This window comes from Mytilus edulis, chromosome 3 (genome assembly GCF_963676685.1).
Source record: "Mytilus edulis chromosome 3, xbMytEdul2.2, whole genome shotgun sequence".
Taxonomy (NCBI): Eukaryota; Metazoa; Mollusca; class Bivalvia; order Mytilida; family Mytilidae; genus Mytilus; species Mytilus edulis.
The window spans coordinates 60,921,499-60,945,949 of NC_092346.1; the positions used below are offsets into that span (position 1 = coordinate 60,921,499).

The 24,451-nt window shown below is 32.5% G+C and overlaps 1 protein-coding gene across 4 annotated transcripts in view; it reads right to left on the reverse strand.

Annotated features, from left to right (window-relative positions):
- Positions 1-24,229, reverse strand: part of LOC139517001 (serine/threonine-protein kinase ULK4-like) — a 44,738-nt gene extending 20,509 nt beyond the window's left edge. For 2 of the 4 annotated variants that reach the window (XM_071307535.1, XM_071307532.1), the window contains exons 1-20: positions 24,139-24,229; positions 22,393-22,561; positions 19,620-19,859; positions 19,101-19,251; positions 16,835-16,936; positions 15,746-15,829; positions 14,914-14,992; positions 14,343-14,575; positions 13,633-13,708; positions 11,878-12,076; positions 11,583-11,643; positions 11,170-11,395; positions 10,587-10,665; positions 9,808-9,915; positions 9,029-9,112; positions 8,577-8,651; positions 6,469-6,555; positions 6,033-6,215; positions 5,408-5,535; positions 4,856-5,001 (exon numbers count right to left, since the gene is read on the reverse strand). In XM_071307535.1, the coding sequence (XP_071163636.1) occupies positions 4,856-5,001; positions 5,408-5,535; positions 6,033-6,215; positions 6,469-6,555; positions 8,577-8,651; positions 9,029-9,112; positions 9,808-9,915; positions 10,587-10,665; positions 11,170-11,395; positions 11,583-11,643; positions 11,878-12,076; positions 13,633-13,708; positions 14,343-14,575; positions 14,914-14,992; positions 15,746-15,829; positions 16,835-16,936; positions 19,101-19,251; positions 19,620-19,859; positions 22,393-22,530 (2,479 nt within the window). In that variant the 5' untranslated portion in view covers positions 22,531-22,561; positions 24,139-24,229. Of the gene's footprint in view, positions 1-4,855; positions 5,002-5,407; positions 5,536-6,032; positions 6,216-6,468; positions 6,556-8,576; positions 8,652-9,028; positions 9,113-9,807; positions 9,916-10,586; positions 10,666-11,169; positions 11,396-11,582; positions 11,644-11,877; positions 12,077-13,632; positions 13,709-14,342; positions 14,576-14,913; positions 14,993-15,745; positions 15,830-16,834; positions 16,937-19,100; positions 19,252-19,619; positions 19,860-22,392; positions 22,562-23,086; positions 23,170-24,138 lie in introns of those variants that run through there. The other 2 variants (XM_071307536.1, XM_071307533.1) reach the window with 1 other exon arrangement.
- Positions 24,230-24,451: the final 222 nt, after the last annotated feature.

Below are 24,451 nucleotides of genomic sequence, written 5' to 3' on the forward strand. Positions count from 1 at the left end.
AAGTCTCCTTTGGATGAGAAGATATTTGGGTTACCACTTGATGAGGTACAGAAACATCTCAATCAAACTCCAGTCCCAGTGAAGGTAAATGTATCTGTTTCGGGAAATAATTCTAAGCGAGGTAGTTATTCCTCTGCTGGAGGCTCATCTTATAATTCTCAGGAGAAGAGGAGGAAAATCAATAATGATGGAGGTAATAAACCTAAGAAATCTTCAATCCCTAGGTCTAAACCTAACAGTTTTAAGAGAGGTGGCAAGAGGGCCAATCCCTCTTCCTAGGAAGTTGCCCCCTCGTAGGTTACTGTCAGAACCCAATCCAGAGATGTACTACAAAACTCCTCTTTCTCAATTACCAGTAGGGGGGAGGTTAACTCATTTTCTAAAAAAATGGATAAGTATTACCTCAGATTGTTGGGTTCTGTCAGTAATTCGAGGGGGATTGACTCTTCAATTCAAAGAACAACCACCTCTTTCACCTGTTCCTATCCCACTGTCCAATACTCAAGATCCACAGAAATTTCTTCTTCTGTCAACAGAAGTAGAGACTCTTTTGACAAAGAGGGCAGTGGAGGAAGTCCCTGTATCTTCAATAGATCCAGGTTTCTATTCTCGTCTCTTCCTTGTATCGAAGAAGACCGGAGGAATGAGACCGGTCATCGACTTGTCTATCCTCAACTCTTATATGATTATTCCCCATTTCAAAATGGAGACCAATCGTTCAATAAGAGCTTCTATTCTTCCAGGTATGTGGACAACATCCCTGGACCTGACGGACGCCTATTTTCATGTCCCAGTTTGCCATTCATACCGCAAATTCCTTCGGTTTGTTTGGAACAAAAGGGTTTACCAGTTCAGGGCTCTCCCTTTTGGTCTGTCAACTGCACCACTAGCTTTCACCAAACTTATGCAGGTAGCAATTGCTCACCTTCATTCACAGGCTATTCAGATTCATTCTTACCTGGACGACTCACTGATCAAGGAACTTTCTCCCGAGAAACTCTATCTCAATACAGATGTAGTCATCAGATTGCTGCTCTCTCTGGGGTTTCTCATTTCTTGGAAAAAGTCGGACCTCATTCCGTCTCAGGACTTTATTTTCCTAGGCGAACATTACCTTACTCATCAGTGCATAGTTCGACCTCCTCAGGAAAAGTTTCAGAATCTTTGTTCAAAAATTCATCTGTTTCTATCTCAAAAAACAGTCACTGCTCGCCAGTTTTCACAACTGCTAGGTCTCTTAAATTCTCTAGCCGATGTTGTTCCACTTGGTCGCCTTCACATTCGACCTCTTCAATTTTATCTACACCAACATTGGCTCCCAGCTACACAGAATTGGGAGTTTCCAGTTCCAATCATTCATCAGGAATTGTGTCCTCATTTGGTTTGGTGGACTTCTCAAGCAAACGTTTTGAGAGGCCAACTTCTGTCCTCTCCAGTCCCAAATCAGACTCTGTTCACAGATGCCTCCAACCTCGGTTGGGGAGCTTATCTGGAAGGTCTTTCAGTGTCAGGAGTGTGGACTCCAGATCTTTTGAAGGAACACATCAACATACTAGAAATGAAGGCAGTGCTACTTGCCCTGTCTCATTTTCAGTCCCTACTGCAGAACAAATCTCTGGTTCTAGCAACGGACAACACCACTGTGGTGGCTTATTTGCGAAACCAAGGGGGAACTCATTGTTACGAGCTGTATCTTTTAGCAAGAGAAATCCTTCTTCTTTGCAATCAACTTCATCTACAGATTGTAGTTCGTCATGTCCCAGGGAAACTCAATGTGTTAGCAAATGCTCTGTCAAGAACACTTACTCCAGTCAATACAGAGTGGGAACTTCTACAATCAGTATTTCAGGCAATAACACTTCAGTGGGGGTCTCCCCATGTAGACCTGTTTGCAACGAGCCTCAATTACAAAATTCAAGTGTTCATGTCTCCTGTACCAGATCCGAAAGCTTACGCAGTGGACTGCATGAGTGTTCCTTGGGACGGGATGTTCGCTTATGCTTTCCCACCGTTCAGATTTCTGTCACAAGTTCTTCGGAAGATCTCAGCAGAGCAAGGGTTGATCATTCTTATTGCTCCAGCTTGGCCCAAACAAGCCTGGTTTCCAGATCTTCTTCATCTATCCTGTGCTCGTCCACTGGTTCTACCAGTACGACACAATCTTTTGTCCCAGTTCAAGGGCAAGATACTTCATCCCAATCCAGAGAAGCTACATCTGTTCGCGTGGCTTCTCTCAGGGATAGCTTCAAGGAGAGAGGTTTTTCTGAATGCGCAGCCAGACATCTCTCCAGGGCAGTCAGAGATTCCACTAACATCGTCTATGATGCCAAGTGGACTATCTTCAGTAGTTGGTGTAGTGGGAAGGAAATTGATCCTTTCCAAATTTCTGTACAACAACTAGCAGACTTTCTGATCCACCTTTTTGAAGAGAAAGGATTATCTCCCTCTACTATTAAAGGCTATAGATCAGCTATTTCTAGGACGATTCTACTGTCTGGAGGTCCAGACTTTGGTAATGATGAATTCATTTCTCTTTTAGTTAAGAATTTCACTCTTGAACGCCCTAGACAGAGAGTTTTAATCCCGTCTTGGAATTTGAGTCTTGTTTTATCAGCTTTAAAAAACCATCCTTTTGAACCTGCGGAAAAGGTTGAAATCAAGTTTTTGTCGTATAAGTGTTGTTTCCTTCTTGCCTTAGCTTCTGGTAGAAGAAGAAGTGAAATTCATGCTTTTTCCACTGCTGACTACTGCCTTCGTTTTAATAGGGATAAGTCATCTGTTACCCTATTAACGGATCCAGCTTTTTTAGCCAAAAATCAAATTCCTGGTAGAGGTTCAGAACCGATAGTGATTCCAGCCCTTCCTGTTGATTCAAGTTCTAAAGTACTCTGTCCTATCCGAGTCTTACTTTTATATCTTCAGAGAACTCAAAGTCTCCGCACCTCCTCAAATTCCAGGTTATTTATTCCTATTAACAAAGGAAAACAAGATTTGTCTGTTAAAACCATTTCATCTTGGATCTGTAAAACTATTCAATTAGCTTACAGTTTTTCTAATGAAGAACTTCTGAATAGTATGCATATTAAAGCCCATGATGTTAGAGCTATTTCTACCTCCTGGGCTCTGTTTAATAATGCTTCTTTAGAGGAAGTCTTATCTGCAGGTTTCTGGAGAACTGAAAATTCTTTCATTTCTCATTATCTGCAGTCTTTAGCTACTCAAGCTCAGAGTTTGTACTCCTTAGGACCTTTAGTTTCCGCACAAAGAGTTGTTTTTCCTCCTGCATCTTCTGGTTCAGGGGATTCAGCTTTGTGTTAGATTCTATATTTCACTCAGAATTTATGATGGTAACGTATTTATTGACATAAAATTGTACATTTTTAAAGTAAAATGAGATTTTATTAAATAAATACTTACCATCATAAATTAAAGGTCCCTCCCAACCTCCCCTTCATCCCCTGTTTTTTTTCCTATGGCTTCATGCTTATGTTGGAAAATTAAATGGATGATATAAAGGCATGGTTATACAGGCACTGGTCATACCTCTTCTCATTGGATGATATTTTTATTTTGGGGTTTTCCGCCTGTCAGACTTGCGCAGATGGATGCACTCAGAATTTATGATGGTAAGTATTTATTTAATAAAATCTCATTTTACTTTAAAAATGTACAATTTTTTAAACAAACAATGGGTGGGCTTGGGTATTAAAATTTTATTGTCTTAATAACGATATAAATAAAGTTAAAAGTGGTTGATTGTCATTATTTGTTTGAAAATTTTTAATACTTGATCTAATTGAAATTAATAGAAATATTGTCAGGTGAAAACACAAAACAGTTTTGTAACTTAAGAAAGATTATACATTTCTCTTTTATATTAAGCAACAGTTTATTGTATTGATGAAACTTCTGACGTCACCTATTGTTTACTATGCATATTGTTTGCAATATTTATGCCATATGTATACACTGTACATGTACAAAATGTACTTGTTTATACTGGTGAGCCTAAGAAAGTTAATAAAGAATTAAAATAAGAAAGCACATATTATACACAAATTTATGGAAAATAAAATTCATTCAATTTTGTCAATAAATGAAACCTGGTTTTAACTTCCATTTTGAATTAAGTGGGCTTATATATTTATGCTGACCATCAAAGTCAAATAGGAACTAAATGTTTTCTGCATTTGAATTTCAATGTATTTATGTAAAAATATTGGGTTAACTAATATGAAATTGGAGTTAATATCAGAAGTTTTCAATCAAGGAAAACAAATGCTTTCAAAGAATATTCTTGTATCATAAGAGCTCAATTTCAAAAAGAAATATTGGACAGTAAATTTCTTTTAGTAAACTGTTAAAACAAAATAAAACACTTGGTTATACAAATTTGTTATATAGATGATCACGTTAAACAAGGTCCCATCATTGTGAGTACTAGTTTCATGATTTTTCATTAAAGCTTTACATTTTCTTATTTTCATCTTGTCTATCAAAAACTATTTTCATATTTATACAAGATTTGTAATCATCAAGTAATCTTATGAATGTAATCTTAAAGTAATCTAAAAGTAATCATGATTACACCTGTTTTTTGCCATGTAATCGATTACATTACGATTACTTGTAATCAGAAATGGCATGATTACTGATTACATAGGATTACACTGCAAAATGTAATCGATTACAGATGATTACGATTACTGATTACGATTACCCCATGCCTGATCTGCTAACACAAAATTTTCTAATAAATGTGTAAGTATAATACATAAATAAATAATAATAAATAATTAATTAAAATAAATACTTTTACATCAGTATCAAAGATTAGTAATAAATGAGTACTTACTAAATACAGCAGGTAGAATTTCTACTACATAATTGATCAGGAATTCTAGACACTGGCCCATATATTCTCCAGCTTCTGTTCCACCTTCTGCTTTCTTATCTCTTGGTGTTTGACGTCTACTATCTCTCTCTATATACATCACTAATCTGATAAATACACAGGCATAATTGTAGATGTTTGTTCTACCAATCTCAATATTTTGAATTATAAGGTGATCCTCTGATGAATGTTTCCCATAACTAACTTATACAATTGTAAGTCTCTGAGGTTTGAGCTCAAACTTAAACTTAATTAAAGACATAAGTATTAACATATAGGATATACCTCAGTGTATAGGAAGATGATATAAGATATTGTTATAAAGTTGCCAATAGTATCTGAGATCTTAGTTTTTATTTAAGACTAAATATGTTCAGTGAAGCATAAAATATAGGTCTAGGTGACCCATGTTTGTAGCTATATACAATGCCTTTCTCTCAATTGCATCGAAATTATATGAATGTGAGTTACTTTGAATTATATGCTGTCTCATGCATCTCATTTCATATTTACCTTAGCTGACAACACTGTAATAACATATCATAATTATTCTTTACAACTTCATGGATCACAACAAATGCTTTGGCTCGGATTACTGTGGATGGACTGTCTAATAACCTCAATAATTTCTGTAGGAAATCCTGTAAAAAAATCAAATTTTAGGGTGCCTATTATCCTGATCTGAAGTAAATAATAGAAGATCCAAAAACAAATTTATGATAAAGCAATAATTTGAAATGATTAATTTTTATTCATTTCTATTTCTTGAATATCATCATAGCTTATTGAACAAAGTGCCAGAAATAGATATAAGTAAAAGGCATCAAAAGAAATTTGATACTTTTCACCAACTAGTTGATATAAACAAGTTAGGTATCTGTATACAAGATATGAAGCATCCAGGTTTTCTACCTTTTGAAACATAAAGTGTCATACAAATATTTTATGCTGTCACCACCACCAGCACCCAATTATTATCCCTATGTCCATCATTTTATGACTTTCATCAAGCAGAGACAAAAAAAAGATCAAAATGTCCTCTGTTTATCAAATACATGACAAAAATCAAAGGCCTTCTGTGTCACTAAATTCATATTAATTAAATTGTGGCCAACATTTACTACATATTCTACCATACCTTGTCTTGTACCAGTCTATTAATAAAAGAACCAGAGGCTATCAGGACACCAAACATTGTTACTATAGCCTGCTGTATTCGTGTGATACCAAATGATAATGTTGATAATATGGTTGTTACTCCTACTGTGTCTATTACACTCTGGAATACATTGGGATTCTGCCTTGTTATCCTACATAAAGCCTGAAATTTAAAAGTGTATACAGTCAATTTCTCATCATGCATATTCATCTTAATTATACACTTATCTACCTCAGGTTTTATAAATGTAATTTTTAATCAAAATGAGCATACTTCTAAAACACAATTACAATGGAAAATATCAGCTTCATATATATTTGATATATACAAGAGTAAAATTTCAAATGGAAACCTCATAATATAGAAAGCAGTTATATCTTGAGATTTAAAAACGCAATATTATCACAATACATACTGATATTGCAGTAATCCGTAAGGAATCCACTGTGGAATGTTTGAATATAAACCATAATGCTTGTCCCATTTCATTTGTCACAAATTTCTGAAAATAGAGTTAAGTTTGTTATTATAAGTGCAATCCTACAATGGAAGCTACAGTTCATATGGAATCAATAAGTCTACACTTTTAAATAAAAAAGTTTACTTCATCAAAAAATATAAAAATGGAATCATTCTTATTGTTCTATATTTATAATGTGTTCACACTGATTGATTATTGAAGATTGTACGTTGACTTATATTGGTAACAATCAAAAACTATTCCAAATTAATGTCATGTCTAATATAATAACAAATTTGGTTCATTCATCCCATTATACATACCAAGATAAGTTGCAGTACTGATTTTTGAGAAGTTCCAAGGATGTGCAAAAACAAACCCATTAGATAACTGATTGCTGAAGGATTAAAATGAGACCGTAGAAAGGCTTGTATAGTTCGCACTGGTACATAGTCCACACCCCTTCTCCAGACGAAATTTTAGGTAAAAAAACTTTTTGTAACTTAGAAAAGGACTAATGAAACTCCGGTAATTTCAAATCCTGTGCGGATGTTTGCAGTATATTCTTGGAAAAACCTGTTTTCCATCATCAAACAGAAGCTGAAACTGCTTGTAAATAATTTTAGAACGCTTCATGATTGTTAAAATAAGTTTAATTCACTTAAAAAAACAATTTAGAAACTTGTGTATGTTTAAACAGGAAGTTTAAAAAGCACATGTAAAAGAAGAAATTAACCGGTGAGAGTCGAAATCCATACATAACAGATAACACTATAATAGGACTTTGAAGGTAAAACAGTTCCACAGTCTTTAATATAACTATCACATTAATGTTTGAAGTGTCTTTAAGCTAATACAAACCATATAAGTCAGTATGAAACACCAAAACAGAACGAACAATAGCCGATAACGTTTTGTAGTTTACAAATTCTAAGCTGGTTTACAGTTGTCTTTTTCACTATGTTTGTATCGTATCAATCAAGCAGGTACCAGTTTATTTCTACCAATGCATTGAAAAGAAACCAGAAATTTGTAATGAAAGGTTTAGTTCATAATTTGATATTGAATAGAAATAACTTATTAACCCTTTCGCCGATAAGTCCCGGTTTAACGGGATTCACGCTTCAGACAGCTGACGATGAGTCCCGTTTTACCGGGATCGGAATACCTCTTTTATATTTCCCGCTCAAAACAGTGCAAACCTGAGTTATCTTTCTTTGATGAATACCCGGATGAAAGTGTAAACATGGCGCTTCCATTTGTTGAAAACCGTGGCAAAATCAGACGAAATTTACGGAATTTACGAGAATTTGAAATGAGGGAACATTTTTTTTGAAAGAATATGGAAGAATTGAAGCCAAACTAGTATACTTTTTTGACATAAAATGTCGTTTTATATACAAAACACTTGGAATGGACATTGTTCAGTGTGAGGAATTTGTACAGCCTCATAAAATTTTTCAAAATTTTGCCGTTTTGGGTTAAAAAATTACGATTTGGGGTCTTAGAGCAGAAATTTGAGAATTTCACCTAGATAATGCCGAAAAAATGAAAATTTGAATATTTTATGAAGAAAAAATTATCAAAACATGAACAAAACTGTGAACATGGTGTTAGTGAATGAAATAAATACACAAATAACTATAAACAAGTTTTTATTGACATTTATTATGAAGGTATCCCACTTGAGTAAAAGTAGCCAGGGAAGCCATCGTCTCAGAGTAGCTTCTGTCTGGGCAGCAATCGGTGAAAGGGTTAATATGAATGAGTTAAAACTATTAGTTTGATAAATAATAAGAGCGCCCTCTACAATATCAATAACAAAGATGGCAGAATGTAAACAACCCACCTCGCCCGTGAAATTGAAATATTTCTCTTATTTCTTGCTTATTGTACTCTATAGTCCGCACCCCGTCTGGAAGGTTGAATTTTGCAGAATAAAACAGCGCTCTATACAAGCCGTTCTACCGTAGTAAAAGCTCAAATAACCATCAACAAGTGACTAAAAAATGATAAAAGGGTATTTCCTATTACATTATTGATATTATACTCATTTAACAAACCTGTGCATGATATCCAGTTGTTACCACAACATTTTCAACAATTTTAGCAGCAATATGGTGTACTGTAGCATCCTCCTGTAAACACAAAATCTAAGGTTCATTCATTCAGGTTGATTTATAAAGTACCTATGTTTGAAAAAAAAGTCCTAAAATACTTTACCAGTTCTCTAGGTCTTATTTTCATAATCTGAAATTATTGTGTTAATTCAAAAGCTTTTTAAGTTAATTAGTTTGTTGAGGTGAATTCAAATTGCAATTAGGAAAAAATTTAAGCAATTGATATTTTAAATCATGTTCATGAATCTTGTATGTTAACTTAATGTATAACTACCAATGGAAAAGATCTTTTATTTTAAACATGACATTCACTGATTTTCAGTTGCGTTGGTTCTGTGGTCCAATATTACAGTTGATGACTGTGTTGCCATTGTAAATAAAGTATTGATACCTACCCCTTCTCTGCATGACCTGGTTACTACTGTGTATGTCATACTAGGTACATTCCAGTTCTCAACAGGAGAATGTCTAGTTTGTTCCTGTTAAAATAAATTTAAAATATCAAATATGCTTTGTCATCTATGTATCCCTAATAAAGAAGAAATATGTCTGATTTAAAATCTTATAACATCTTTGATGATATGATCTATGATTTACAATTGACTCTCATTTTTTTTCTATTTAACATCATTAACTCATGAACAATTTTTATTGGGATATTTACTGTAAAACATATTTGTGTTCATTTCTGTGATATGTTTCCTTACTTTATTAAGAGCTTAAGAAATTCACTCAAATAAATCAGATCATTATTGTCCAACTTTTGTTATTAATGTTTCTAAAGAGGACACTGTCAGGCCCATTGTCTGTGTTGTTTTTAGTATGTGAAATCTTAATACTGTGAAATTCATTAATATTCTTTGGATACCAATTTTGGTGGATTTCGTGAGTACAAGGGAACCTGGAATTTCAATGTTCAAGGAATTACAAATTTTCTAAAGGAATGAATGCAGACATATGCCAAAACCATGAAATTAAATATCCAGGAGTATGCAAGTTTTCCTCAAATGACGAAAATTGGTATCCACAAAGATAAATTAATCCACAATAGAATATTTTGAAATACCTTTAAATGGGCCCTTATTCAATCAGAATAATGTCTATAATTATTTATTTTCAGAACAGAAATTGTACCATCACACACTTCTTTCAGTCCTTATGTTATAATATTTACCTGTGTTGCTACTAAATAAAGTATTTCACCAAGTGCAGGTAATAGTGTCTGTTTCAACTTGGCATTTTTTGCATTTTCTCGTATACATTCTGTGAGGATTGTCAAAGGCTGAAAAAGATTTTTTTAGATATACAAATATAGCTTTGTCAAATTCACATTCACCAATTGGACTCAAATTATCATAGTATATTTATTATTTAAAAAAAACATCTATCAAAATTACCAAAAAATCCTTTCAAAAAATTGAGACAATTTACAATGTATGTACTCTTTATAATATATAAGCATTTTGTGTATATTTTAAACTAGATGCTGTCTAATTCATCATCAAAATCTAAGGTGCAAAAGATTCAAAGTCAAAGGACCATAATTGAATGGAAAGTGCCATATTATCTACATAAAAATGAGACATAATGTAGCTAATACAACTACAAACCAAATATCATTGTACTACAATATTAACATCAAAGTTTTCCCCATAATTGACCTAATCATAAATCATGTCAAAGTTTTAAAGTCAACTAAAAATTATAAAAGAAGAAAAGGCCAAACAATCTTCATTGAAAGACATCTGACAATGCTGATACAACTGCATATAAAAAATCATTAATTTAGCAGACATGGTTCATCTTAAAATGACCTATTCACAAACAATTATAGCTCTTAGAGTGCTATAAACCCTATCATCACTGCCAGCAGAAAAAAACCGCATAAGTCTAGCATCAGAGACTAAGGCATGCCGAGAAAAAAATTGTATACAAGAGAATGGATGTACTCACTTCAGACAAGTTAACACTTTCGTCTAAATCAGCAGTGTTGTAGGATAGTAAACCAATCACTCTAGCTGCCTTTCCCTTCCTGTAATAAACAATGCATTTGATAAATGCCCTCCTAAACTTTATTTATTATTAAAGTTGAATTTTCTACATGACAATCGACTGTTTCCAAAAATAACAGTTAACTTAATGCATAAATAAGAATTCTGAAGAAATGACACAGCATAACTTTATACATGTATGATGTATATGCTACAAATGTACAATGTAAGTGTATTATGCATAAGTACATATTTGATTAAGAAAGAATATTCTAATTTTTTAGAGGCTTCTGCTGAGGTATAAGATAAAAAATGTGTGGGTTTTTTTTCATTTTGACTATCCCTATTCATTGCTTTTTTACAGAAAATATTATCACAGTATATTTTTATCAAAAGAAAATCATGAAAATTTAAATATCACAGTTAACCCAGAAACATTAAGATTTACCACTGCCATTACATAGTATCTTCTAATATGATGTATCTTTGTCATAGAAACAAGTAAATATACATTAGTGTGTTCTGGGATGAACTTTTTTACTTACACATCTAAATGTGTTGTATCCTTTACAACTTTGCAGAGGCTAGTAAGAATCCCTTGTTTGGTAAGAGCTGTGGCCACCATAGAATTTGTAGATATACCAGTCAGATAGTGCAACAGATGTATTCTTTTCTGTGAAGGAGGACCTTTCTCACCAATACTTAAACATTCTACTATACTCTTAACATGCTTTGTCCATTCTTTCTCTGACATGGAATTTAGTTTTTCAACTGAAAATTGAAACAAAAATTACTGTATAAAATTCTATAGTGTGAAATTTAATTGATAAAATATTACAAAATTGTAAACTTTTTTCACTATTTAGTAAAAAAAAAACAACCTTCAGCACAACTTGAATTCATATGATTATAGTACATAGTAATATGAAACTTTATTGCTAAATTATACAAATATTACCTGAGTATGGAGGTACAGGTAATATCTTTGAATCATATTTTGCTGTAGTTGGTTTCTGTATCTACAAAAATATAGATTTGAAAATCACAGAACATCCAAATATCCATTAAATGTAAACATAAACTCAATAATTTAATTCATTCATATAGGTCTTCTTTATGTATAGAATTACACTTTAATTAAACAAAATAGAGAGATAGAGACAACTTCAATTTCAAAATTATGCTCTTTTATAATATTTCCCTTGTAATTTTATATACTCGCATCTTTTCCTTTTATTTCAATCTAATCCTACCTTTGAATTGTCAACTATCTGTGAGACTTGGAAGTCACTTGGGTGATATATAAGATCTAGAATTTCATTTCTAGAATCTGTAGCCTCACTCTGATCTGGTGTGGCCCCTATAGGTTCTCTGGTAGATAATGGTGACTGGGTTGGTTTATGGGGAGTTCCTACTCTCTCATCTGGAGCTACTGATGTATGTGGTCTTGCACTGCAGAAATTAATCAGGAATAAATATGTTAGTTTATGAGGATTTTTGCAACTTCAATTACCTATTTGAACAGCTCCCTTATAATACCTGCATGCAATGGATGCTCAACAAAAAGAATTTAATTTGACTAAAGCCATATTAGAATAAAACAAGTGAAACTGCGAGCTACTGCTCACTGATGATACCCCGGCCGCAAGTGGATAATATTAATAGTGTAAAAATATGCAAGTGTTCGGTAAACAGGAAGTTGTCAAGTGATGAATCTGAAAACGCATCACACGGTATAGCTGACTAAATAAATCCTGAAACCAAATTTCAGAAATCCTTGTATTGTAGTTCCTGAGAAAAATGTGACGAAAATTTTCAACTTGGCTATCATGTGTAAAATCATACAAGTGTTCGGCAAACAGGAAGTTGTCGAGTGATGAATCTGAAAACGCATCACAGGGTATAGCTGACTTATATAAATCCTGAAACCAAATTTCAGAAATCCTTGTATTGTAGTTCCTGAGAAAAATGTGACGAAAATTTTCAACTTGGCTGTCATGTGTAAAATCAGACAAGTGTTCGGTAAACAGGAAGTTGTCAAGTGATGAATCTGAAAACGCATCACACGGTATGGCCGACATATATAAATGTTGATACCAAATTACAGAAAGGATGGATGTGTAGTTCCTGAGAAAAATGTGACGAAAGTTTCATGGGACGGACTGACTGACGGACTGATGGACGGACGGACGGACTGACGGACGGACGGACAGACAGAGGTAAAACAGTATACCCCCCTTTTTTAAAGCGGGGGTATAATAATCTTATCTTACCAGTATATCCTATTTATTAAATTATTCAAAAGATTAGTTAATTTCACCTACTGATAATTTTATTGACTATCACTTGACAACAAAGTTAGCATACATTGTTTGCTATATGATTGCCTAAAACTGTAAAAGTTCAATTTTTAAACATAATACAATAATATCTATCTTTTAGTATACGATTGCTTAAGTCTCTTTGCACTATAAGAAAGAAAAAGAAGCACAAACACATGAAATATATTTAATAATCTTTACAAAAAGAAGTAACAAGTGTAACTGTGAGCTACTGCTCACTGATGATACCCCCGTCGCAAGTGGATAATGTTAATAGTGTAAAAATATGCAAGTGTTTGGTAAACAGGAAGTTGCCCAGTGATGAATCTGAAAACGCATCACACAGTTTAGCTGACTTATATAAACCCTGAAACCAAATTTCAGAAATCCTGGCATTGTAGTTCCTGAGAAAAATGCGACGAAAATTTTCAACTTGGCCATCATGTGTAAAATGATAGTAGTGTTCGGTAAACAGGAAGTTGTCGAGTGATGAATCTGAAAACGCATCACACAGTATAGCTGACTTATATAAATCCTGAAACCAAATTTCAGAAATCCTGGAATTATAGTTCCTGAGAAAAATGCGACGAAATAAAATGGTAAGTGTTCAAAGCGGGGGTATAAAAAGTGCTAATCTTTACACAAAACATTAAGTATTTTTGATAAAAAAAAAATAAGTGAACTGACCTGAGTGTAAATAAATTTTCTCCACCTTCTGATCCTGGGGCTGTCTTAGGCCTCATGTAATCTCCCATTGTTGAACCTGAATAAGTAGAATACTTTATATTTAGGCTTTTGTTTTGGTTCTTCAGATAACTCAACATATTTAGAAGTACAGATGGTATGTAATGATGCATTTTTCTTATAATTCATCAAAGTTCCTAGCAGTACTTTGACAGGTTCAGACTGTAATAGAAACTACCATCAGACCTCATAAATGTTCCTTATATCATAAAAACTTTATGAACTTATCATAAAACTAATTTTAGCCACTGTTTGGATTATTAAAGACATCAACACAGACACTTTTGTCCTAGAGTCTGACACCTCAAATAACATGTCTCAACGACAGATTTATGATTTTTGTTCTTAGATTTTGTTCCATTTATAATCATCATAAGACATAACATGATTGATATTTAATCTAGGAAGACTCACGAAAGCCTTAAGGCTTATATCCTATGGGAAACTTATCACCAAGCACATGTTTTATTTGCAAAGATAAAACATTTTGATCATGATAGTATGTCCTAACTTAATATAAATGACAGGTCTACTTGGTAGAATCAGCCTGGTAGTAAGTTGACATCTATCTTACAGATGATTTCAGACACCAATGCTACTATAGGGTTTCAAGTTACCAGAAGAGAGAAATGTCAGACTGTCTTACTACATACCTGGTCTTGTTACATCCAACAAATCCAAATTAGATACAGGTCTTTCTGTGCTCTTCCCAGTATCAAGAGTTTTCACTTTACCAAGGACTGACCCTGTGCCATCTATAAACACACTACTCCTGGTTGTAGCTATTGTACTGCCTTGGACCTCCTGTGATAAAACTAAATCTTTGGCTAGATGGCTGCATTTGTCCTGCCAAAATGGATGTGTTACTAAACCAGGCCACCCCAATCTACAATTAAAATACTCTTAATTCACACAAAGTACAAGTATAAATTTGTATTTGTAGTATCTAGGTCAAATTGTTTTTCAATACTTCAAGTATGCTGACAGTTTTCAATAGCTAGATTCAAACTAGGGGTACTCTGAGCAAGGCTCATAAAATGTATCCCCATTCCTTCAAAAAATATTGATACAATTTCAAATGATAAGGATAAATATATGACATAAATCAACTTATTTGTTTCAAGCTGTAATAACTAACAGTTCTCAGAATCAGATTTAATATTAAAATGTAAATATCAAATGTTGAAATAATAAATCAATTTTATTATGTAATACATGTACCACCTTTTATCAGGGTCTTTTTGCATTAAACTCTCCAATAAATTCAGGAAATCTGGTGATGGTTTAGCTGAAAATCTGGTACCTATTTACAACATGATCAAATATTGAACATTACTGTTTGTTAAATATGGCAGATAAAGTGTACAAGATTAAAACAAAACACTGGATATATAAATATTTGTTAAACATTAAATGTTCAAACATCACAGCAGTCTTCCATTAATATCATGATACTAAATGTATTTTTTGGGCATATGTATGTACCAAACATTTCTAATACTATTTTATTTATGTTTAAACATTTTATCCTTTTACTAAAACAAAAATTTTCATTTCTTTTGGCATAGAGGTCAGTGTTTATATTCATGACATGACATTACAATTGACAAAATAATTATCATCCAGCTGTTTTGGTCCACTATAGGAAATGTAAACTCGTAGATGTTCTAAAGGTTAATAGGAGAAATAAAAGTATAAAATAACAAAAACTGTTGATAAAGTGATATGTCTCACATTTATGTAATTTTTATATTATAGCGCAATTGTTGAAATTTAAATGAAATTACTTGAACATGCCAACTATACAAAACATTCAAAGTCAATGAACCATGACTAAATAACCATAGTGGAAATGATGATTACCAATGCTAATACAACTGCATATCAAATATTAGTGATCTCTCACTATTGGTTCCCCTTAATCTGACCTAATCATGAAAATATGTCAATAACAGATTGGGTTATGAATATTCCTGCTATTGTATTTCTACATGTATATCATAAAAACTTAAAGAGATAAATAGTAATGTTTGAACAGTAAAAAATGAATGTGTACCTTTAACTTTAGGTACTGGCATGTCTTTATTTATGATTTTGTCTTTTAATTGTTGGAATGATTCTGCTAGAAATGGAGGATGACCTAAAAAAGAAATTATTTTTTTATTTATTAGTATCAATAATTCTTATCATTTTAATAAAATCTACAAATTACCAGCCAATTATACACTGAGCTAATTTATAGTGACAGGATACAGTCTTAATACAGTACATTTAAGTTGTAATGCCTGCAGTATACAATATCTTGTATATAACATTTAGATATCCCATTTTTGAAGAATGTATGGTAACCTCTGGACGTTATTTTGGGCATCTTTACACATATGCTTTTAAAATACACATAATAAAAGTGTATTATCTCAAGTTTATGCTAGCTCATTGTTTACCCCAGCAAGGTTGGTAGTATGTATTGTCAACATTGACCACTAATTTGATCAGGTCAATATATTATTGTTAGTAGTGGACGTGTTGTTGAAATACATGTATCTAGTCTTAGATGCATGATTGTTTTTATTAGTTGTTAGTGTCTTTGAACTAGCTGTCAGTAACTGAGAGTACTTTCAGATCTGTACTTAGTGTTTTTTTGTTGTTGGGATGTACAAGTACCAGGCCATGTTCACTTGTATTTGTAGTATTTGTATTCTTATCCATCTGATGAGTTAAGCCTTTTTCAACTGATTAGTATAGTTCATTCTTATGTTTTACTTTTACACAACTGTCCCAGGTAAAGGGGAGGGTTGGGATCCCGCTAAAATGTATTACGCCACCACATTCTGTATGTATGTACCTGTCCCAAGTCTGGAGTCTGTAATTCAGTGGTTGTCATTTGTTCATGTGTTACATATTTGTTTTTTGTAAAAATTTTGTACATAAATTAGGCCGTCAGTTTCTCTTTTGAATTGATTTACATTGTCATTTCGGGGCCTTTTATAGCCAACTATGGGGTATGGGCTTTTCTCATTGTTGAAGGCCTTTCGGTGACATGTAGTTGATAATTTCTGTGTCATTTGGTCTGGAGAGTTGTCTCATTTGCAATCAAACCGCATCCTCTTTTTTTATATATCTGTAAAAACAACACAATACAAACCTGTAAAACATTCATAGAAAACCACACCAAGAGACCATAGATCACTTGCAATAGTACAGTCTGCACCCTGTAACACTTCTGGTGCCATGTATGTAGCAGATCCTGTTAAAAAAAAAGTCAGATGTTAAACAATTTATCATTTTCTTATATCTAAGACATTAAATTCCTGTCAAGATATTTTGTAAAAAGAAATATTGAATTTTTTAATAGTTTTATGAATCAATTGATAAATAGATGAACCAAAAGAAAGCTTTGTTTATACATTTGTAAATGAAACAAAAAAACAAATCAAAGGAAAGGAAAGAAAGAAAGAGTAGACTGTTTACTGTGTTTTCTATTTTCTAGAAGTTTTTTATCTTGTGTTTTGTATTCTCTAGAAGTTGTTTACCTTGTGTCTTGAATTTTCTGGAATGTGTTAACCTTGTATTTTGTGTTCTCTTGAAGCTGTTTACCTTGTTTTTTGTATTTTTCTGGAATGTGTTTACCGGTACCTTGTATTTTATGTTCTCTGCTAGCTGAATACCTTGTGTTATGTTTTTCATGAATCTGTTTGCCATGTGTTTTTCTTTTTAACGCAACTTTTTAACTATTTTTTGGTGTTCTCACAAAGCTGCTTACCTTGTCTTTTGCATTCTCTGGAAGCTATTCGTCTTGTGTTTTGTTTTATCTTGAAGCTGATTGCCTTGTGTTTTTTTTACCTGGAGCTGTTTACCATTTGTTTTGTATTTTCACGAAGTTGTATACTTTGTGTTTTGTCTTTTCAAGAAGTTGTTAATTTTGTGTTTTGTTTTTTTCTGAAGCTGTTTACCTTGTGTATTGTTTTTTTCTGAAGCTGTTAACCTTGTGTATTGTTTTTTCTGCAGCTCTTTACCTTGAGTGTTGTTTTTTTTTTTTTAAGCTGCTTACCTTGTGTTTTGTATTTTTCTGAAGCTGTTTACCTTGTGTTTTGTATTTCTTGTGTTTTGTATTTTTCTGAAGCTGTTTACCTTGTGTTTTGTATTTTTCTGAAGCTGTTAACCTTGTGTATTGTTTTTTTCTGAAGCTGTTTACCTTGTGTTTTGTATTTTTCTGAAGCTGTTTACCTTGTGTTTTGTATTTTTCTGAAGCTGTTTACCTTGTGTATTGTTTTTTTCTGAAGCTGTTTACCTTGTGTATTGTTTTTTTCTGAAGCTGTTTACCTTGTGTATTGTTTTTTTCTGAAGCTGTTAACCTTGTGTTTTGTATTTTTCTGAAGCTGTTAACCTTGTGTTTTGTATTTTCCTGAATCTGTTAACCTTGTGTTTTGTATTTTTCTGAAGCTGTTTACCTTGTGTTTTGTATTTTCCTGAATCTGTTAACCTTGTGTTTTGTATTTTTCTGAAGCTGTTAACCTTGTGTTTTGTATTTTTCTGAAGCTGTTTACCTTGTGTTTTGTATTTTCCTGAATCTGTTTACCTTGTGTTTTGTATTTTCCTGAAGCTGTTTACCTTGTGTTTTGTATTTTTCTGAAGCTGTTCACCTTGTGTTTTGTATTTTTCTGAAGCTGTTTACCTTGTGTTTTGTATTTTTCTGAAGCTGTTTACCTCGTGTTTTGTATTTTTCTGAAGCTGTTTACCTCGTGTTTTGTATTTTTCTGAAGCTGTTAACCTTGTGTTTTGTATTTTTCTGAAGCTGTTTACCTTGTGTTTTGTATTTTTCTGAAGCTGTTTACCTCGTGTTTTGTATTTTTCTGAAGCTGTTAACCTTGTGTTTTGTATTTTCCTGAATCTGTTAACCTTGTATTTTGTATTTTTCTGAAGCTGTTTACCTTGTGTTTTGTATTTTTCTGAAGCTGTTAACCTTGAGTTTTGTATTTTCCTGAATCTGTTAACCTTGTGTTTTGTATTTTTCTGAAGCTGTTAACCTTGTGTTTTGTATTTTTCTGAAGCTGTTTACCTTGTGTTTTGTATTTTCCTGAATCTGTTAACCTTGTGTTTTGTATTTTCCTGAAGTTGTTTACCTTGTGTTTTGTATTTTTCTGAAGCTGTTAACCTTGTGTTTTGTATTTTTCTGAAGCTGTTAACCTTGTGTTTTGTATTTTTCTGAAGCTGTTTACCTTGTGTTTTGTATTTTCCTGAATCTGTTAACCTTGTGTTTTGTATTTTTCTGAAGCTGTTAACCTTGTGTTTTGTATTTTTCTGAAGTTGTTTACCTTGTGTTTTGTATTTTTCTGAAGCTGTTTACCTTGTGTTTTGTATTTTCCTGAATCTGTTAACCTTGTGTTTTGTATTTTCCTGAAGTTGTTTACCTTGTGTTTTGTATTTTCTTGGAGTTGTCCCATCTTCTTCTCCACCTCCTGCTTCTGAAAATTTCTCAAATAATTCCTCTAAATTTTCACCTTCAACTTTTGACAAGCCAAAATCTGCATACTTTAAAATACCTGAACCATCCAACAATATCTATAAAGAAAATATTGCTATCATTTCTATTATCAAGAACATGTTTATAGAAAGTATTCTTTTAACTGAATTTATGATTGTGATTGCTGAGTAGTGGACAGAAATGAAATATTTGTTAATGTTATTTTAGGAAATGGTGCTTACAAATGATGCTTCAAAATTTTTAAATGTAGCTTTTAATTTGTATAAAACATAATTATTTTTTGCAATAATAAAAACATTGCAAAAATTTCTGAATTTGTTGTGTGTATGTCATTCTCTTTTAGATACATTATGGCTATCATGAAAATGGAAATTACAATAATTACTTACATGTATCATTTTATATTCAATATAATTATTTACCTGAAAAGTACAATAAAACTCACCTTGGAAGGTCGGAGATCACAGAAAAGTATTCCCAGTGAATGTATGTAATGTATCCCTGTCACTAAGTCTATACCAAATGTTCTGACGGAACTTTCTGGCAGATATTTGTCTTGTTGTGTTAACATCTCCAGACTGCCACCAGTACAAAGTTCTACTACCAACCATAGGTGATTACTAGTCTCATACCATTCATAAAACTTTACAACATTAGTATGGCTTATATCATGAGTCATACGAACCTGTAAAAAGGAAAAAAGAATATACTGTGGATTCAATTTTTTTTGTGGATTCCTATTAACATGTATATTTGTAGATATTTGATTTTCGTGGTTTTGTCAATCTCTGTATACAAAGCCTATTAAAAATATGATATTTGTTGAACATTTGAATTCATGGTTCACAACTTCACCTGTTTAGTGTACCCACGAAACCCATGAAAATTGGTATCCAACGAATAATAATGAATCCACAGTATTTATATTTGTTAATTTTCATACATTTTATTTGTAATCCAGGTTAAAAAAATGAAATAATCACAACATAGCTACAAGTTGCATAAATGTGACATTCACATCAAATTCCATAATATTGACAACGATGCGTTTATCTATTCCTCGCATGAAGATATATGTGATAAGTGATTCCAAAAAATGCGTTGAATTGACTGTCTTGTCATGAGCTAGCATAATGAAACGATATTGCGACATTTCCATTAGCCTTTCATTAGATCATGGATGACTCGCCAAGATCACTGAACGATGCATATTTTTCAGAGATATGTAATTTCTCAAGTTCGATAATAAATATAACAAATACACTCTTCAGCTGAAAATCTTCTGTTTGTCATTCTTTTACATTCTAAAGCGAAAGTTTTAAAAGATTGTATATGGAATAATTAAGACATCTGACTTCATTCTGATATGTGCAAAAGACTATTTCCCTGAAATAAAATAGACTTTATTTTTCTCTTTATCAAGGAGACATTACTGTCTCATTAAAGTCAAAGAGAAACTGACAACGCCATGATAAAAAAAAAACGAATAATAATGAATCCACAGTATTTATATTTGTTAATTTTCATACATTTTATTTGTAATCCAGGTTAAAAAAATGAAATAATCACAACATAGCTACAAGTTGCATAAATGTGATAACAGATGGACATGGACTTTCAATATTAAACTATTCTAGATCTTTGTTGCAGTAGACCAGGTGTAATGAGGGCATTTTATTTTCACTGCAAAATTACATATTTGAAGGAGAATCAAGATAATTTCAATCAACGAGAAGAGACCTGGCTGGAGGTTGTTGTAAAGACAGTGTTTTTGTGACTTCCTGTTTCCCTCTTGTGTATACAAGTAAATAGAACCACATCTGAGAAGAGACTATAGCTATATATATATATTCGAAAACTTATTTCATGATGAACAATCCAAAAAAAGTAAAAAGCTTCAAATAAAAACTTGTTTAGCAGTACTTGGAGACTTGGATCTAGGGGAAACAATCTGTTGATATCAGTCAAAGGCAAATGGCAGATTTTACAATAAGAAGGAATTATTGTTTTTTTGTATCCATCAAAAAAGCAATTGCTGAAACTGTGAAACAGACTGTGTAATGGAGTAATGCATTATGTTATTGAATAAAATGTGTCTTTCTGAGTAAATAAAAATAAAAATTACTCTGTGCTTGTGTTTTTTGTTAGAATTAGAGGGTTTTCAATTTCAAAATATTGGACATGGAATAGACATCATGACCTACTTTACTGACATCCAGCTTATTTGGAGTGGAATTTTGAAGTATTATTTATAAGTTGAGCCTTATCACATGGACTTATATTTTAATAAAAAGTCTTCTTTTGTGTTTTAATCATAACTTTAAGGCAGATTTTTATTGGTAAAGGCTAAAAAAGGTAATTTAATAATATTGTTGCTAACGTCACGTCTTTTCCGTCCATTGTGGTATGTCACGATCGCAATTTTCTTGTTGGTTCTCAGACAGGCAATTGTAGTTATTTTTATCCCGGGTTTTATAAATAATTGAAAATAGCAATCATATTAAATTTGGATGACGTAAGGGGGTCAAAGGACTTGAGGAATCAATATCATTGGCTGTTTTATTTTTTGCGAACGTTACTACTTGAGGTTTCCGTCCAAATCAGTGTCACGTGAGCAACATATATTTAGATCTGTAACTCTCCTGTATAGGAGTTACGATATCGCCCTTTGCAGAATTAGATTCGGAGTCAGTTCCTTCACATGATGGGGTAGCAAAGAAGGTTAGTTGTATGTAATATCGTTACAAGAGGACCTCAAATGTATTCCGTCCATCAAAAAGACGTTCGCAACAAAACGTAATGTCATGATAGTAGATGTTGCTAATGTTACTATTACGAATTGGTTTCATGTGTATTCATTTGATATAAAGTACACCTGCAAATGACATTCTGTATATTTAGAAATTCTAAACCAGACTGTACAATTTTATTACTCCAGGCATATATTAAACATCACTGTGTGCATACATTTGAACTTTTAAAGATGTTGTTGCTCATGTTACATGTCCAAATGTCGCTAACGTTACTTATTTTTGTCTCCGTCACGTTAGCAACATGAAAGTAGGAGACAGAACACAATACTGTAAAATCTGCCAAATGGTGTCTACAAAACAGCAAAAAGGAGACACTTCCATACAAAACCAAAATATTTAAAACAATTTTGATCCCACAACATATATATGCATACCTACTAAATTCTAATCATTGGTTTAACTTACAGTATTGGTAACTTCTGCACGTTTACATTTCTCAATACAATGAATTGCAACAAAATGTATTGTTCCTTTTCTTCTTCCCTTATAAATGATGGAACTTTCTCCACGTCCAAGCTCTTCATAAAGTACAAAATTTTCCATTCCTCCTTTACTTCATAAAATCAACTTTTCCCTAAAATCACATTTTATATCTTAGTAAATTCTCAGAGAGGGACACTATCATATTTTACAATCACAAATATTCTAATAAATTTCAGAAAAGCATACTAGCTTCCATTAAAAAGTTCTTAAAATTCAAAATAAATATATATAGACATGTATATCACAGTATGCACAACTTGGTTGAAATTGGTCTACTCTAGTGGTTTCATGTCCCAATAAGTTTATTACAACTATAGACCATGCCACTTAATTTTGTGCTAAGTGATAACAATATATTTTTTTAGCTCATCATCAAAGTATTAATACATTGATTCCTGTCTTACAATCTGTCAATACCTATAATTTGACATTGCACAATGTCATGTTTTTCCTTGACAGTTAAAAATGTCTTTACACTAAATCTTTTGAATGAAGGATGTGTACTAAATGACATTTTTCTTTTAAATGTTTAGCATTGATCTGATGAGTTTAGCCCTTTCAACCGATTATTTATAGTTAATTTGTCAATTATGCGTGCCTTTATGACATCATTTACCAGATAGAGGGGATCGCCTGTATCCCTGCACTATAAACGTCAAACTATCAAGCATCTAAGTGATGGTCATTGTGCAGGATAAACTAGAAATAATATAATTTGTTCTGTAAGTACTTAATAACAATTTCCTAATAACAGCAGTGCTGAAAGACATTTAATTTATTATTTAACGCTCAATCAAATTTTATGGGGTATATTTTTTCTGTGATTTTGGACATTTTGAATACTCAAGTCTCTCGGATACATTCTCTAACATGTCTTCTTCTTTAGTTACGGAATACCATCAACTTTTTGAGGATTACTTTCCGGCGCATGCCTGTATGAGGTCGCTTTAAGTTAATTTCATTTTTTTTTTTTTTATTACTTTTATTTATTTATGAAATTTACAATTTTTTTAGTTTCAATTTTTACATTTTTTATATATATTTTTTTATAACTATAAGATAAAAACAATAAGCACATTTAGTTCAGATGAGAGTATGTTTTAAGGAGCACCTCATGAGTGAGTGCATCCTTAAAGTTGTCTGTAGTGGTTTGGTTTGAGATATCGGGTGGTAATTTGTTCCAATCTTTGATTGTTTGGCTGAAAAAAGAAAATTTAAAGGTGTCTTTATTACACTGAAGTTGTCTGTATGTCTGTTGATGGGTAGTTCTTGTTTTAGACTGGCTTTTTATGAGTATATCTTGCGATGGTATTGCAATTTCATTGTTGATGACTTTGTGCAACATTTGGAGTCTGGTTTTTAGTCTGCGTTCTTGTAAGGATTGCCATTTTAGATGTTCTATCATTTCAGATACACTGCTGGTATTGTGATATCTGTTGCAAGTATATCTTGCAGCTCTTCTTTGTACTTGTTCCAACTTATATATGTTTTCTGAGGTGTATGGATCCCAAACTGTACAGCAGTATTCTAATTTTGGTCTAACTATTGTTTGGTATGCTCTTTCCTTAACTAATTTAGAATCTAAACAGGGCAATGTATATTCAATTAGTTTACTAATTAGGGAACAGTTTAAGAAGAATGTCTAAAATAGTTGACTACACTACATACAGGCTCTCAACTCTCAACTTGTTAAACTTCGTTCGTAATGGTATTCAAAAATATTTCTATTTGTTTACAATATGTGGTCCGAATTTAGGATGAATCGAGAAATTTGATTGGACTCTTTCTAAAATATGTCCAATGAACGCATTCATAACATATGAAAATTATAAAACCTAAAGTCATTCCCGGATTGATTCCGGATATTTTGCAGGTTCAAAATCCCTATCTAGTATCATTGAAAGCTCGAATGGTTAACAACTGTAGTATTCCTGACTTGGTACGGCATTTTCTTGGTGGACTGAACTTGGTTTTATAGTTA